This window comes from Cynoglossus semilaevis, unplaced genomic scaffold, assembly GCF_000523025.1.
Source record: "Cynoglossus semilaevis isolate Cse_v1.0 unplaced genomic scaffold, Cse_v1.0 scaffold342, whole genome shotgun sequence".
NCBI lineage: Eukaryota > Metazoa > Chordata > Actinopteri > Pleuronectiformes > Cynoglossidae > Cynoglossus > Cynoglossus semilaevis.
The window spans coordinates 344,002-358,606 of NW_007585117.1; the positions used below are offsets into that span (position 1 = coordinate 344,002).

General features: G+C 38.8%; 3 protein-coding genes across 5 annotated transcripts in view; 2 read left to right on the top strand and 1 right to left on the bottom strand.

The window, feature by feature from the left end:
• Positions 1–3,999, top strand: part of emid1 (EMI domain containing 1) — a 63,955-nt gene extending 59,956 nt beyond the window's left edge. For 2 of the 3 annotated variants that reach the window (XM_025053695.1, XM_025053693.1), the window contains exons 15-16: positions 1,986–2,076; positions 2,826–3,999. In XM_025053695.1, coding sequence (XP_024909463.1) covers positions 1,986–2,076; positions 2,826–2,959 — 225 coding nt within the window. In that variant the 3' untranslated portion in view covers positions 2,960–3,999. Of the gene's footprint in view, positions 1–1,713; positions 1,799–1,985; positions 2,077–2,825 lie in introns of all 3 variants that reach the window. The other variant, XM_025053694.1, reaches the window with a different exon arrangement.
• Positions 3,985–7,036, bottom strand: rhbdd3 (rhomboid domain containing 3). Its single transcript, XM_008337278.3, is given in 6 exon segments — positions 3,985–4,424; positions 4,506–4,739; positions 4,823–4,952; positions 5,292–5,618; positions 5,621–5,668; positions 6,044–7,036. Coding segments are annotated over 6 exon segments (1,080 nt in total). The 5' UTR covers positions 6,207–7,036; the 3' UTR covers positions 3,985–4,246.
• Positions 7,033–14,605, top strand: part of ewsr1b (EWS RNA-binding protein 1b) — an 8,150-nt gene continuing 577 nt past the window's right edge. The window contains exons 1-14 of the mRNA XM_008337279.3: positions 7,033–7,048; positions 7,455–7,491; positions 8,047–8,098; positions 8,277–8,421; positions 8,575–8,776; positions 8,861–9,105; positions 9,207–9,363; positions 12,769–12,806; positions 13,334–13,360; positions 13,446–13,561; positions 13,634–13,760; positions 13,943–14,053; positions 14,141–14,267; positions 14,348–14,605. The exon at positions 14,348–14,605 is cut by the window's right edge and continues 90 nt beyond it. Coding sequence (XP_008335501.1) covers positions 7,033–7,048; positions 7,455–7,491; positions 8,047–8,098; positions 8,277–8,421; positions 8,575–8,776; positions 8,861–9,105; positions 9,207–9,363; positions 12,769–12,806; positions 13,334–13,360; positions 13,446–13,561; positions 13,634–13,760; positions 13,943–14,053; positions 14,141–14,267; positions 14,348–14,605 — 1,658 coding nt within the window. The remainder of the gene's footprint in view (positions 7,049–7,454; positions 7,492–8,046; positions 8,099–8,276; positions 8,422–8,574; positions 8,777–8,860; positions 9,106–9,206; positions 9,364–12,768; positions 12,807–13,333; positions 13,361–13,445; positions 13,562–13,633; positions 13,761–13,942; positions 14,054–14,140; positions 14,268–14,347) is intronic.

A 14,605-nucleotide genomic window follows, 5' to 3' on the forward strand; every position in this document is an offset into this window, starting at 1 on the left:
CAGCAGGAAAGACATTTTCCCACAGTTATTGAAATCAATCATTTCGTCTTAATATTTGTAGTTTCCGCATCTCAAGTTAATAAAAAACCACAAATGTTAGAACTAGAAATGCTATAATTGTCTAAATCAGCATGATCCACCTTCTGTGATTACTGGATGTCCTTTAAGCTCCAGTATTTATGTAGTTATTTTATTTTTAGTAAATGCAATGTGTCACAATGACAAATAATTCACTTAAAAAAACTTAGTTGTACATAAAGGTAAAAAATAAATAATTTAGCCTTTAAAACTAGTGATTACCCACTGTTAAAATAATTTTACTTCATAATAGCCACATCTTAGCTAGCTCCTTAGCATCTTAGCTTAGTTGATCAGAGCACTACAGTTACTGTACTCAGTCCTTGCCCCTGGTGGTCCAAACAGCACGGTTTAAAACTTTGAGAGTTTATGTTTTTGCCTCACAAAAGTTTTAATTGTTATGGTCTTCCTTTAGGCTGCACAACAGCCATCTACTGGTTCTATCTTCCACTAACAAAAAAAAAAAAAAAAACAACAACTGTAAAAGTAAAGAGTAAAAGAAGGAAATACATGCAAAGGGCAGTGTTGCATCAGGTCACCTCACCAGATCACAAATCTATTGGTCCAACAAAGTTTACTGATGGGTTACTTTTGCATAATTCCATGATTTGTAGCCCTTCAATAGCTGTTTTTTTTCCCCAAAAACCTTTAACACATTTTAGTCAAAAACAGAGAGTTGTTTTTATGTTAAACTAGACAGCTGTAGCAGTGTCACATGTTTACATCCAACAAACAGAAGCACATCGCTGGTTCAAGGCGTGATGAGTAACAGTTGGCGTCTGCAGATTCGTACAGCTGCTGCCGGTTTACTGGCACGAAAACAATTTTCACGATTACAGTGTCCAGTCTTTTTACACCTAAGTGTAATTCCAGAACACAGTCATGGACATTATTCAAAAACATGTAATCAGTAAATGTTACTTTGCCTTTTTCTTTACCCACTAACTCTGTCCTTTGTTTGTAATTCTAATCAGAATAGTAAGAATTTTGATTCTTACAGAATATTTCACATCAACACTAACTCCTCTCTGCATGCTTTTGTTGCAACATTGATGTTCTCAGTTGAACTTGTCTGCTGTTCCTGTCTTGTTCTCTGACTTCTGTGTTTTTATGTGTTGACATATAAAGCCAATACATTACTTTGTAACATAAGAAAGACTAGCTTTAAAAAAACAACGACATCTGTTATTGTTTCAAATAAAAAGTAGGCCTTTTTGACAACAGCATTAAGAATGAAGGCTGTGATTCTACAGAAATAATAATGAAAGTCATAATTGCCTGGCTTAACTGTTTCCTGCCAGAAGGAATGCAAATAGCATGATTCTATTTTTTTTAAAACCCTGTGAGAATGTAATTCACCTGTGTTTTGTCACCGACATGAGGCTGGTGTGTGAAGTGCATGCTGATGCTGCCCAGCCCAGCATGACAGAGTGACTTTGAGCAGCATGGCCACAGAGTGAGGAATGTAGAGAGAGAAACAGTGAACAGATCATGTGTTAAGTGCTGGGCAGATGTGTAGACTGTATGTTTTAACCTTCTAACTGCTGAACTGTGTAGTGAACATTGCCTTTGCATCTTGGCGAGCAGTTCTTTGGCTTGTGCTCTTTACCTTGACGGCTGTATCTATCTTCACAGGGGGACGGAATACATCAGATCAGAGAGGCGCTGAAGATCTTAGCCGAGAGAGTTTTAATCCTTGAGACTATGAACGGTATTCATGGTGAGTAGGAGGCCTGAGGCAGGGTCAGCTTTAGGCAGGGGTCAAAAGTGAGGGGGTGTGGGGATTCAAACTCCCACCGTACCTCACCAAAAGGACAGGGAGTTGGACCAGTCACGAGCACGAGCCCCAGGACTCGGGCTGGTGTTTCCACCCCTCACACAGTCCACTTGTCACTGCTCTTTGATAGGACATTAGCTTGCAGATGTTCCAGGACTTACAGGCAGACCTGGAGCTTCTGGCTCGCAGGGTGACACTGCTGGAGGCTATCATCTGGCCAGGTAAAACTGACACTCCCTCACTCACTGATCTGCTGGCCCCCTACTGACTCTATTAAAAACATCATGACTGAGCGTTAGCAGGATAGTTTGTATGATGTCAACTGTGTCTGAAGTGAAGTAGTGTGTTTAAGAAATCCTTTGTATATGATGAATGAACTCTTCTGATTGTGATTATCTATAGCCTAATGACACAACAGATATTTGCAGAAACTTCCTAAATATGGAAATGTTTTTCTCCACACTGAGCTACTCTTATTCATATATACAGCATGTGTTTTTTTTTTTCTGCTCTTATAACCTGTGTAAGAGCAGGGGTTTAGGTTTGTATGAAAAACTGACTGGATTCAGTTCCTGGAATTGGCAGTTGGTATGGAGTCCAGACCAACAGCAACAGGTCCACTTTGAAAAATTTAATTTGGAGGCCACTTCTCTTTGTTACAGCACTACTTGACATTAGAAATGCAACCAAGGAAGTATGAAATACCTTATTAGGCCTTATTAGTAGAAAACCTAAGGTTTCCTGCTGTTAAAAGGCTGATGTTTTTTCCTAACATCAATCCATAAATGTGCAGCATTGTATCATTTATGACAGTTTTTTTTTAATTATTCTGAACAGTTAAAAAAGTAACTGTTTTTTTTTTTTTTTTTTATGACATACACTGTAGCAGCCATGAATTAGGCCAACAGAGTTCAGAAGTATCAGCGCCGGACAGGGTGGCCCCTTTCCAACTACTGTCTTTCTTCAACAGAGCCTGATCTAGGGTCTGGAGATGGACCGTTTGGCACAAGCTCCCCTAGTTTCTACAGAGATAAACGAGCAGGTGTGCTTCCATATCGACTTGCTTCACCTCTGTCCTCCGACACCAAGGTTCGAGGAAAGTAGCTCCCCTATTCCCTCTGAGGATCACAGGCTGGGTTCACTCTGCCTTCTTATGGTCTCATCCTCACTCTACAGATTAAGATCTTAACTGATGCCCTCTCTGGGCTTTATTGTCAGATTTGGGATGGGGGCACCTCAGGGAAACTCTAATGATACCCACAATGTTCCTCTTCTATCAGGATCCTGAGAACTATCTTGACCCCCACCTGTTTCCATAACAAGGGTCTCCACATACACTCAGCACCATCTTCTGTGTCTGCTTTTTCTTTGGTTATTGAGCTAAAGCTTCAGACTCTGTTCAATGACTTTAAAAGAAATCTAAATCTTCTGGGCAATTGGGGTTATTTAGAGTACGGTAATATTCTGAAGGAACTATCAGGTGAGGGGAAACCGACTGGTTTGGTTTGTGTTGCTTTTGCAACACAAGTGCCATCTGAAGTTACGTTATTTAAGTGTATCGAGAATGTACAGGTTCAAGTACATGGTTATATTAATAAACTTCATTTTCTAATAATATTTTTCTTATTCTTATGTCATAGTGTTAAATATAATGTAGTGCTCTAAAGATTAGGTTCTCTCCGCTGATCTGTGTTGTTAACAGTGATCTGTAGTTAGTCTTGTTTGTTTTTCCTAATAGGTTTTCCAGAGTTTCCTCAACTGTAGTCACAATAATTTACCAACATCTGTAAACAATGGCCAGATATCTGCAGTCGTTTCGACTGTAGATCAGTGGATTCTACTTATAGTCAAAATGCATTGAAATGAAATATGATAAACACGCAAAGAGAAGGAAAACTGTTTGTGGAACTCAAGTGTTTTACCACTGCTCTATTGGTAATATAGACTGCGTATACTGTATACTGATTTTTTCCTATCCTAATAAGTGTATTGTGAAACTATTTAAAATTATCAAATTGTAGTTTTTTTGTACACTGTTATGTAACCATTTCATACTTTCTTGCAAACGTGTTACTGTATATTATAAGGTAATCGTGTCTAAATGATTGGTGTAATAAAGTAATGTCCTGTTTTGTCCTTTTTTACAAAATGTCACATTTATTTGTGTCACAATGATGTTCATTTGTCATCAATACAATGCAAATAAATGTATCCACTCTATCAAATGTGCATTTTATAATAGACTCAGAACCAAAAGAGGGACTCGGTTAATCCTCAATTAAAACCCCATAGGGAAAATATAATGAAACAAAGCTCAGAAAAAACCCAAGCAATAAGTGACCACTGCTGTGTCCACTAAATGCATTTATTGCTTCAGTCTTTCCAGTAGTGTCAGGTTCTCTGTGCCCACTCTGGTGTCACGGAATTCCTTCCCTTTGAAACCATCACAGCCTCCTCTCCAATGCGGTCATCAATAAGCAACGAAATGGCGCCATCTAGCTGTTTGGAGGCAGCTAATGCTACGACAGCTTTCTCTGTGGGGAAACCCATCTTCTCTAGCTGTTGGAGTCTGAAGAAAACATTGGGGTTTCCATGTTAATGATAACTTAAATAAACACATTACTTTACCAAGTGGTTTTCTCTTACTGACCGCAAGGAAGAAACTGATGATTTAGAAACTTCCACTTTGGCATCAGGGTGTTCGGGACGATCCTGTAATGAAGCAATTATCCCTGCCCTTAGCATCTCTTCTTCCAGCACCTCTGCCTCAGCAACAGCAGCAGACCCCTGCATCATCCAGGCAGGTGAGTCCAATAAAAGATGATCTCTCCAGGAAGCAGCAGCTGCCAGATTTACAGGCATGATCTCAGAATGTGCTCCAGATCTGTGACAAAAGGACAAAAGGATGAAATTGTAAAATCTATAGTGAATAAGACATATTTGGATTTTAAGAGTGATGAAGTACACCTGTGTGACGTAGTAGTAAATGTTGGCAATCTGAATCTTGCTGAAGTGGAAACATAAGCCCAACTGGGAATAAACTCCAAAAGACTGGTGTCTTCAAGCTCTTGTAGTGTAGCAATAAAAGGCTGCCTGTCTAAAAGGTGTGTTAAGGAAATATATTTAAAAATTCCTAATGAAAGATCTTTGCTTTTTATATGAAAGCATATTGTTATAAAGACACTAGGTAATGGCACTTTCAATAAAAACTGTCCCTTATGGCTATTTATGCATATGATGTTTATTATTAGACAGGACAGTGTTTCAGCATGTTTTTTTCTTTTGTAAATGTAATAAATGTGTAAATCTACACATAACTTGGAGTTTAAATTAAAAAATAAACAAATAACCACTATCAATCAATCAAATATTGAATGATCAGTCCTTGATCTCAAATGTACTATGCAAAGAACTGTTTGTAATAAGAAAAGGATACAATTATGGCCAATGCATATTGCACAGAAGTGAAGCAGGGCAGGTGTTCCTGGCAGCAGCAGCAAACCAGTCAGCAGAATAGTCCAGGGTAGAAACCAGACTGGCAAACACCTCAGCACCCTCTTCTGTGTCACCAGTCGACAATGTGCTGTGAACAGAGCTAGCTGGATGGCAGAGTAACCGCAGAACCTACTCTCCTCACCACTGCCTATGAAGAGGACCAAGGTGTAGAGCAGAGGTATAATGTTCATCGTCAGGATGGAGAGGGAGAGGTAGGCTACTGTTCCCCAGCGTTGCTCCTGACATTGACCAAAAAGCAACAGTAGAGCACTAAAAGAGAGGACGGGTCATCGTGACTCAGGGCATACAGGAACACATCTGTGGAGAAAAAGGAGAACAAGGGCCTCATTCCTTCATTTACCAACACTTTTCAAATGTCAACATTCAATAATGAAACAACTGGAATCCCCTTTCTACATCTCCATACACTTTTTTATTTTTGACCTGGGATGTCTAAGGTGGCATACCCGAAACCTGATCAGCCTATGTCTTATGGATCAGGGGGCTTTTGGCCTATATAACTCGTTGGACGTGGACAGGTCGTAGAAATAAGCGTGATACATCTGACAACATACTGTATAATATCAGAGGTAGGAGATGATGTCTATGAATTAGAATTGGAAAATTTGGTCGTTGAAGTATTTAAGTTGAAAATATATTAGTTTTGAGTACGGAAATATAAGGAACAGTTACCTCTGAATCTTGGGAACTCCCCACCAGGACCCACACTGAGACTAGCCTCGAGACCCCCGGCATACATTAGCAGTATGAGTAGCGTCCATAAACACGTCCCCAGACAGAATCCAGGGCGATCTGAACCATACCAGAACCACACCGAGAACATACGACTTAACATGATGGGGAGATCATCTGTAGTTTGTCCTGTCACGGATACTGTCTGACACCTCTCTGTTTATACCTCGACATGTAGTCAGCAATATCAGCTATTCTAGTACTCGCTGTGTGTTTACACAACACATTTAAATAGTTAAATGGCAAAGTATTGACGTTAGAAAAAAATAAAAACACTAGTCTTAAAAACACTTCCTGTTACGAAAATCTTCTTTGACACTATTTAAGGCCGGAAATTACGTTAAGATTCTTCACTGACACCCTCAGGACAGTAGTATTACTGCAGGTAAGTTGAAAGGCTCAATGTAAGATAGACGTAAGACGTAAATTGCAAAAATTTGCTATTTATGATAGCTATTGTTACTTCACATATTCAATATGGCTTTTCTATGATTATTTCTGTTTTAATATTATATACTTAATATTTCTATCACTAAAGACTAACAACCAAAATCACATTAAAGGACAAAAGGTTCCATGTTACTTTTAAAGCAATTTAATAATTATGGGAGGGAATATTTAAAAAGAAAATGTAGACTTGTAGACGTAAACCACTACTTACAGTCAGTTTAATTATGAGATGTCAACTGTCTCGTTCAACCTTTTGGAAATCATAAATAAAAAATAATCACATGACCGATAAAGACGAATCAGAAACCTAACTCTAAACGCCGTATTCCTTATTTAATTCCGAAATATCCCTATTTAGTTCAAACCAGTTAGGGTAGTAATAGAACATCTCGCGACAATTCTTGATCCCGCAGTAGAAAAGAACCCTTCCTCTGCAGCTGTCTCCTCTCTGTTCAGTCGTCTAGCTCGCAAGCGGTGAAATGGCGTCGACACAGGGTGAGTAAAGAAAACTAATATTTGTGTGGATACAGCATCGTTTACTGCATGTAACCAAGACTTAACACTGTAACACGCGGGTTTTTCACATTTTCATTTCATATTACACATTTTGCATCAATATTAAGTGAAATACCGTGTAACGTTGCTAGGGCAAACCACGGCCTAGTCATATTGGCTGCTCGAGCCGTTGAGGCGGTTTCAGTCGGTTCATATGTGAGTGAACGTGTATGTTTACCGAACATTTATCTTAAATAAATGTATTTCGCAGTCGCATGTATAGGTATTGTTCCTGCTTCAAACGCTCTCGGTTAATTTTAAGTCAAATGTTTTGGAGTTCGGATAATGGCTGGCGCGCAAATGGCGCTTTGTTTGAGCTAACAACGTGTTTCCTGTGCTTTCACAGATTACAGCTCTTACAACCAGACCAGCGCCCAGCAGGGGTAAGTGACTTTTTTATTATTATCCGGATAATAGTTTAAACGTATTAAGATAAAAAAAAAAAAAAACACCCAACACTATGAAAGAAATTCATCGTTCCTAGTAATTAGCGGAGCTGGGGGGTGGGGTGGGCGCGCTACCAGTTATTAAAGCAGCTCCTTGTGTGGGGAATTAGGGTAATTCTTATTTGATTTGAACATTTGTACTTTCTATAGTATTGGCTTAGGGCTTTTAATCAGAAAGTGTTTTTGTAAATCACGACAGAGTGTTGATTATGTAAGTTTTTAAAAAGGTGGGCTTAGGCAGTATAGGAGATGGCACTATACAGAGTTGTGTGTGATTGACGTCTTTACTGTTTAATGGTAATCCTATAGCATAACTTTCATTGGGCATCTACATCAAACATTCAGCTACTTCCCCAATTCAGTTGGTGTGAAATGTAATATCAGAAATTTGAGCATGTACATTTGAAAAGCATCTCAAATATGCATAGTTGCCCTCTGAGAGTTACTATGTGTACATTTTCACAATTTTTCTGACTGTCTTATTGTTCTCAGGTATGCGACTTATGCTGCCCAACCCTCACAAAGTTATGGACAGTCTGGACAGGTAAGACTCAATTAAACCAACTAGTTGAGCATGTTGGTGAACTGCTTATATGTAATTACATTTTGAACAAAATTGGGAAAGAAGAGTCAAAGTTTTTGTATTGCTAACAATGCTAATACGTTTCACAAGGTTCAACCAAGATATGTCAGTGTTAATTTATTTTGTTCTTAACCCTTAGCAAGGCTATGGCCAGCAGAATTATGGATCTTATGGCCAACCTGCTGCTACCGCTGATGGCAGTTACACCCAGACAACCCCAGCTGGAGGAGCCTATCCTCAGCAGCAACAACAGTATGGTACTTCTTATGGCCAACCAGCTTCAGGTAAACAAGAAAAGTATTTATAAGTATTGCAAAATTCAGCTAAGGAAAATGTCATTGATTCAAACTTTCCATTAGTCTTTGTTTTTAATATGTTGGATTTGGTCTAATTGATGTTTGATGACATCTTAATCAAGTATTGTATACTCCTTCCAGCTGGCTATCCTGCTGCGCAGTCTACCACTCCAAGCTATTCTCAGTCAACTACAGGTTATGGAACCAGTGGATATGACAGTACTCCAGCTGCTGCTGCAGCTGCACCAGCTGCTTCACAGTCTTATGGCTCACAGCCAGGATATACTCCTCAATCTGCATACCCTGGTTATGGCCAGCAGGCTGCTCCTACTACACCACAGAGGTATATATAGTCCATTTAAGTAACGCATTACAACGTAAGTCAGATATGTTAAAAGGTGTACCCTCTTTCACATCTTTTCAATAGTTACAATGCTAATGGACAGTCAGCTGCCTACAGTCAAAGTAGCTATAGCCAGCCTGCAGGATACGGGCAACAACAGACAGGGTATCAAGCCCAGCAGGCAAGCTATGGCCAACCACAGGGTCAGCCGCAGCAACAGGCTCCTCCTTCCTATCCCCCCCAGGCTGCTAGTGCTTATGGGCAGCCTCCAGCTAACCAGTATGGACAACAAGGTGGACCACCAAGTTACAATCAGAACAATCATTACAGTAAGATTTACTTAGTTTTTAAGTGTCTTGTTTGCTTCTATAGTTCTTTTCATGCTGTTTTCTTCAACATATGACTCATTATTCTGATTACTACTTTTTAGATAATTACAGACAGGATGGTCCAGGTGGAAGTTCTGGGTACTCTGGTGCCGAGTCTTCAAGGTACCCAGGGTCCGGGGACAGCAGAGGCCCTGGCAGAGATGGCTTTGAACGCGGTGGATTGATGCGTGGCCGTGGAGGAATGGGTCGTGGTATGGGGTAAGTGTTGTTCTTCTGCTCCTAAACTCAAACATTTAACTCAGCAGGTACAGTGGCTAGCTGAGGCAGGGCTGAGAGAGATTCTTGTAGAAACAGTAGCTGTGGTCAGTTAAGATTGCTAATTATCTCTACTTGCATTTTTTTAAGTGGAAACACTCTGATTTTGTAATTCCACAAATCTTAATCTGAGTACTGTGAAAGGGTAGTTATGTGTCTGCATTGCATAAATGTTGACCTCTCTCAACCCTGCCTCTCATTAGGCCAAAGGTAAGAGAGGTTTGTTTCCTTCATAAATTTAAGTCTATTTCCAGAGACCTGTGCATAAATAATAGGGTAAAGAATTCTGACTTGAGGGTAACAGAATGTTTGGGAAGTCAAGATTAAGCAGGAAATGTGAAATGTATTTAGGGTAAAAATTGAATTTAGGGAATCATACCTCCTTTTGACAACACCTATCAGGTAATTTTGGTTTACACTACGGTTCATTAATCCACACTCTCAATTGCTTAAGGAAAAAGAACAGCATTGGTGGTTGCAAGTTATGTATATTCTTGAAACTTAACTGGACTCTAATGACTAATAGGCACAAACCATGAGCATGGCTTTCTGGTATATTGTACTGTTGTGCTCAAGTGCAGCATTTTCTCTTGATGAGGGTTTTAATTTACATTGACAAATGCACACATTTTTGATTTAATCTGTGCATTTTTAAAGCGTCAATTTGCACCAGCTATATATGGTTGCTGAAGTAAGATATTGAATCAAATGTTTTAGTGGTGATATTGCATCTGGGTATTGAATAATTAACTACATTTTGCGCTTCATGTTAATTGTATATAGTATTTTCTTTTCCAATATTGGAGCCAAAAAATATATTTTTTACAAGGTCTTTTGGACCCAGTCTAAATATTTTTCCAAACCCCAACCACAATTGCCAGTGGGTAATAAATTAGTTGTATTAACTATATTAATAGAATATACATTTCAGTGTGTATAATTTGCTTTCAAATTAAGTGGTCATTTTTAAGCTTTTCATTTAGAAATGCAGCAAAGTTTTATGTTCTTACCAAAGGGACTGTGCTTAAATTCATCACCTTGGGGCACGTACAAACTAGTCAAAGTGCTTTATGTATTTTAAATGTTCAGAACGAACATAGTTCATTTTGTAGTAGGCCACTTGTTTTTATGAAGTTCGGAACGGTTGAGATGAGAAGTATTGTCATTGCAATCTGCTATTCTTCGGTTCTATTTATGCAGACACGTTCTTGCCCACTGGACCTTTTTAAACTGATAAACTTGAATCACAGCCCAAATACAACAAAGGCAATGTTAAACCTTTAAAAGGTTATTCATTGGTGATATTTGGTTATATAACACCTTTGAAAATGATCAATGGTAAATACATTAGCAATAATAAGGTTTTAATGTCCTGGCAGAGTGAAACATTTAAAAGGTCATTATTCAGGTGACCTAAAATTGTTGTAGGTATGCCAACCATCCAGGGTTATAGTGAGGTGTGATGCATTACATTACAGAACATAAATGTGGTACCAGGTTAATTGTACATTTTCTATCATACTGAATATCTTGATGTGAAACATATTAATTGGGACATTTAAAATTACATTTCATTTGTTTATGAAACATTTAAGTTTACTGATTTTTGTGTGCAAAATACCAAGTAAGATTCACCGTTGATTAAGCACTGATTGTTGGACATAGGAGAGTTTTAAGGTAAATTAAAATGTGACAATAGTGTTTTCCATTTGTCATCACTATTATCAAGCTAAGGGGTACAATGGATTGCTTTCTTTGTGCACAAACATCAGATGACCATTGTCTAATTATTGATGGTGTAGGATTAATGTTATAGACTTTGATATTTGAACATAGGTTTAAAATTATGAATAGCAACTAATGGTTTTGAAAGGGTCATTTATGAGTTTTCTGTACAGTAAGAATGGCTGTTAATGAAAGTCCTGACAAATTTAGAGACAGGCAAGGTTGGAAAAAAACTACATTAGGACAGTGTGGCACAGAATCGGGACATTGCACAATCAAGTGTTGCTACAACTGTGATCCTTCTGCTCATGAACCACTTTTAAATGGAGAAAACAGTGCTTGATTAAAAGATGCACAACCACTGTTGATAACCATGCATGCACATTGACGGCTTTAAATCAGAGCACCACATTTCCTGCTAGTCTTCTGATATGTCTTCTAGAGCAAATGCCCCGGGAATATTTTCCAATTTATCAATATAACATTAAGTAAGAATACTAAACATTTAAACTAAAAAAAGAATCGTTTGGAGTTAGCATCCATCTGTGTGTGTCAAATGAAATTTTAAACCTGTTTTTTGTCAGGGAGTTTAAGTGTAACAGGTTGTTGATCTGGGGTGTTTTTTGCCCTCTGGTTTAAAAGGATTGACCTGTTTCAGACTGATAAGTAATTTATTTATTTCTGCTACAAATAGCATGCACTTAAATTTTGTACTTATCAACCTTACAAATAGAGGACATTTCATTAATGAGGATTAAGCTTTGCTAAATAGGGAAAAAATAACAGTTGATTTATCTCTCAAGATTAGCTCCGCACAGGTATTTTTCCATGGGGTGGGGGTGGGGAATGTGTCATTTTGAAATGTTTAAAATTGTTTGTGGTTTGGAATTCAAATGTTTGATCAATTTTGAGTACTTTTTAACATGCTTTGTCACATTTATACCGTACAGGTTACAGTGAGAGCCATTTAAAAGCATCTATTCCCTAAAAAGTATCTGTTCTCAGTACAGAGTTGCCAGCTTAAGCAGCAGGAGGGTCTGCCCTAATTCAAGAACTGAGGATGGTGGTTTTTATGAGCATGATGTTTGTTTTGAGTCTTGGTTTATTTTATGAGTCTTTGTATTTGATTTTATGTTTACTGGCTAAAACTGTTTTTGGTGTTTATTTGTAACTTTGTACAATTGTTTTGTTTTTCCTTTCCTGGTGAATGTAATTACAAAAGTAAATTTTCACATACATTTTTTTTATTATGTATTATGTCTTAATGGTAACTTTTGTTATTAATGTAATGAGGTTTACTTTTATTTGGGTACAGCTGCTCTTGTTTTCAGTGCATCTGAAATACTTGTGTACAAATGTCGGGGTATTATCACATGCAGCAAAAATGTTAGACATGAAAGTAATGCACAAATGTAAAGTAAACTGACACTGAAATTGTATTCAGCCAGCTAAGAAATAAGACAAATAATATACCTTACTCCTCAGACAGCCCTCAGAGTGTTAAGGTTGCTGTTCAACTAGCTAGAATGTTTTGATTGCTCCCTTAACCAAGCCACTTTGCTCGAGCCATAGAAGTGGCCGTAAAAGGGAAACACCTTCTTATCTCCATTTATTTTCTCATAGCGGCGCTGGAGACAGAGGTGGCTTCAATAAGCCTGGTGGTAAGTTAATGAGATTACACTGGCTAGACCTTTAAAACTTTAAAACTTTTTTTACAAGTATATGTGTTTCACATTGTGGTATCTTAATATTTAAGCCACTATCTGAAAACATTGGGGTGTTTTTTTTTTTCCTGAGAGATCAGTTCTCTGGGTTACTTGGTTTAATTCAGTCACTGCTTTTGGTTTTGAAAGTTTTGAAAGGTAAATGGCAAATTTCACTCAAACCTGTTTACTGTTTAACCAAACCTTCAGCACTGAATTATTTTTAAAAACATTTAATACTGGGCTTAGGCTTTTCATATGATTCACATTTTTTTTGTCAAAGGGTCTAAGGTTTTCTATTTTTCAATTCAAAATCGAGGATATTGTGATGTACCATAAGATGCCATTTTCAACTTCCCAATATGTGTGACTGCATCAAAAAGGGAGTGTCTGTAATAAGTAGCATTTAGGTGTTGTTTCCTTGTACAATTGTTTCACACACTGACTTTGTTCTTGTTCTTTCCCCGTTGACCAATGGACAACAGGCCCGATGAGCAGTGAGCGTGATATGGGTAGGTAAACTTACTTAAACTAGATGTCCAAAGGCTTGTGCACATGAAACATGCATCACTTAGCATTTTTTATACATCTGTGTAGGACGCCCTGAGGAGCAGGATGACTCTGAGAACAACACAATCTACATCACTGGTTTGACTGACAAGGTCACCGAGGAGGAAATGGCTGAATTTTTTAAACATGTGGGCCCAATTAGGGTAAGAAAATGAAAAGCCCATCCATTGGTAAAAATGATCACGTGGAAACACACCAAAAACTTTGTGTTTTAGATGAACCGCAGACTTGGAAAGCTGGCTATTAAAATCATCAGAGACGATGCTGGGAAGCCCAAAGGAGATGCCACTCTGTCCTACGAGGAGCCAATCTGTGCAAAAGCAGCCGTCGAGCACTTTGATGGTATGTCTAAAGCATTGTACGAGGATATCATTTTGTCTGGCTTATTTTGAGACTAGATAATTTGAGTAATGTGTTTTTTAGCATGAACAGTTTTTAACAAAAGACATCGTAGTTGTCTCAGGGAACTGTAGTTCTCTTTTTCTATATTCTTATATTAATGGCTGATATACTTTTAATCATAGGGAAGGAGTTCCAGGGACGCAGGCTGAAAGTCTCCATGGCACGTCGCAAGCCCCCAATGGGGGGGATGAGAGGTGGCATGCCAATGAGAGATGGCATGATGGGTCGTGGAGGTACGTGTCATGACTTAGTTTTAAATATATGTCAATACATATAGTTTTGTGTGTTTATTAATAAATTGAGTCTTTTCATCATATTAGGAATGATGGGCCGTGGAGGTGACCGTGGTGGGTTTGGCCCAAGAGGTGGGCCCCGTGGTATGGGCAGAGGTGGACCCACAGGAGGCAACATGCAGCAAAGAGCTGGAGACTGGGAATGTCCTAACCCGTATGTATCACTGGGAGAAAAATGTTTATCAGGGAGGAATTTGTCATTTAAGGTTTTTTGTGCTTTTTTTTTTCCCCTAGGGGTTGTGGTAACCAGAACTTTGCCTGGAGAATGGAGTGTAACCAGTGCAAAGCCCCCAAACCAGAAGGTCTAGGCGGAGGTCCTCCATTTCCCCCTGGTGGTGAACGAGGTAGAGGTGGAATGGGAATGCGTGGAGGCAGGGGAATGGATCGTGGTGGACCAGCTGGAGTTGGAGGGCCAGGTGGTCCTGGGGGTTTCCGTGGAGGTTGGGGAGGTGACCGTGGTGGATTCAGAGGACGCGGAGGAATGGATAGGGG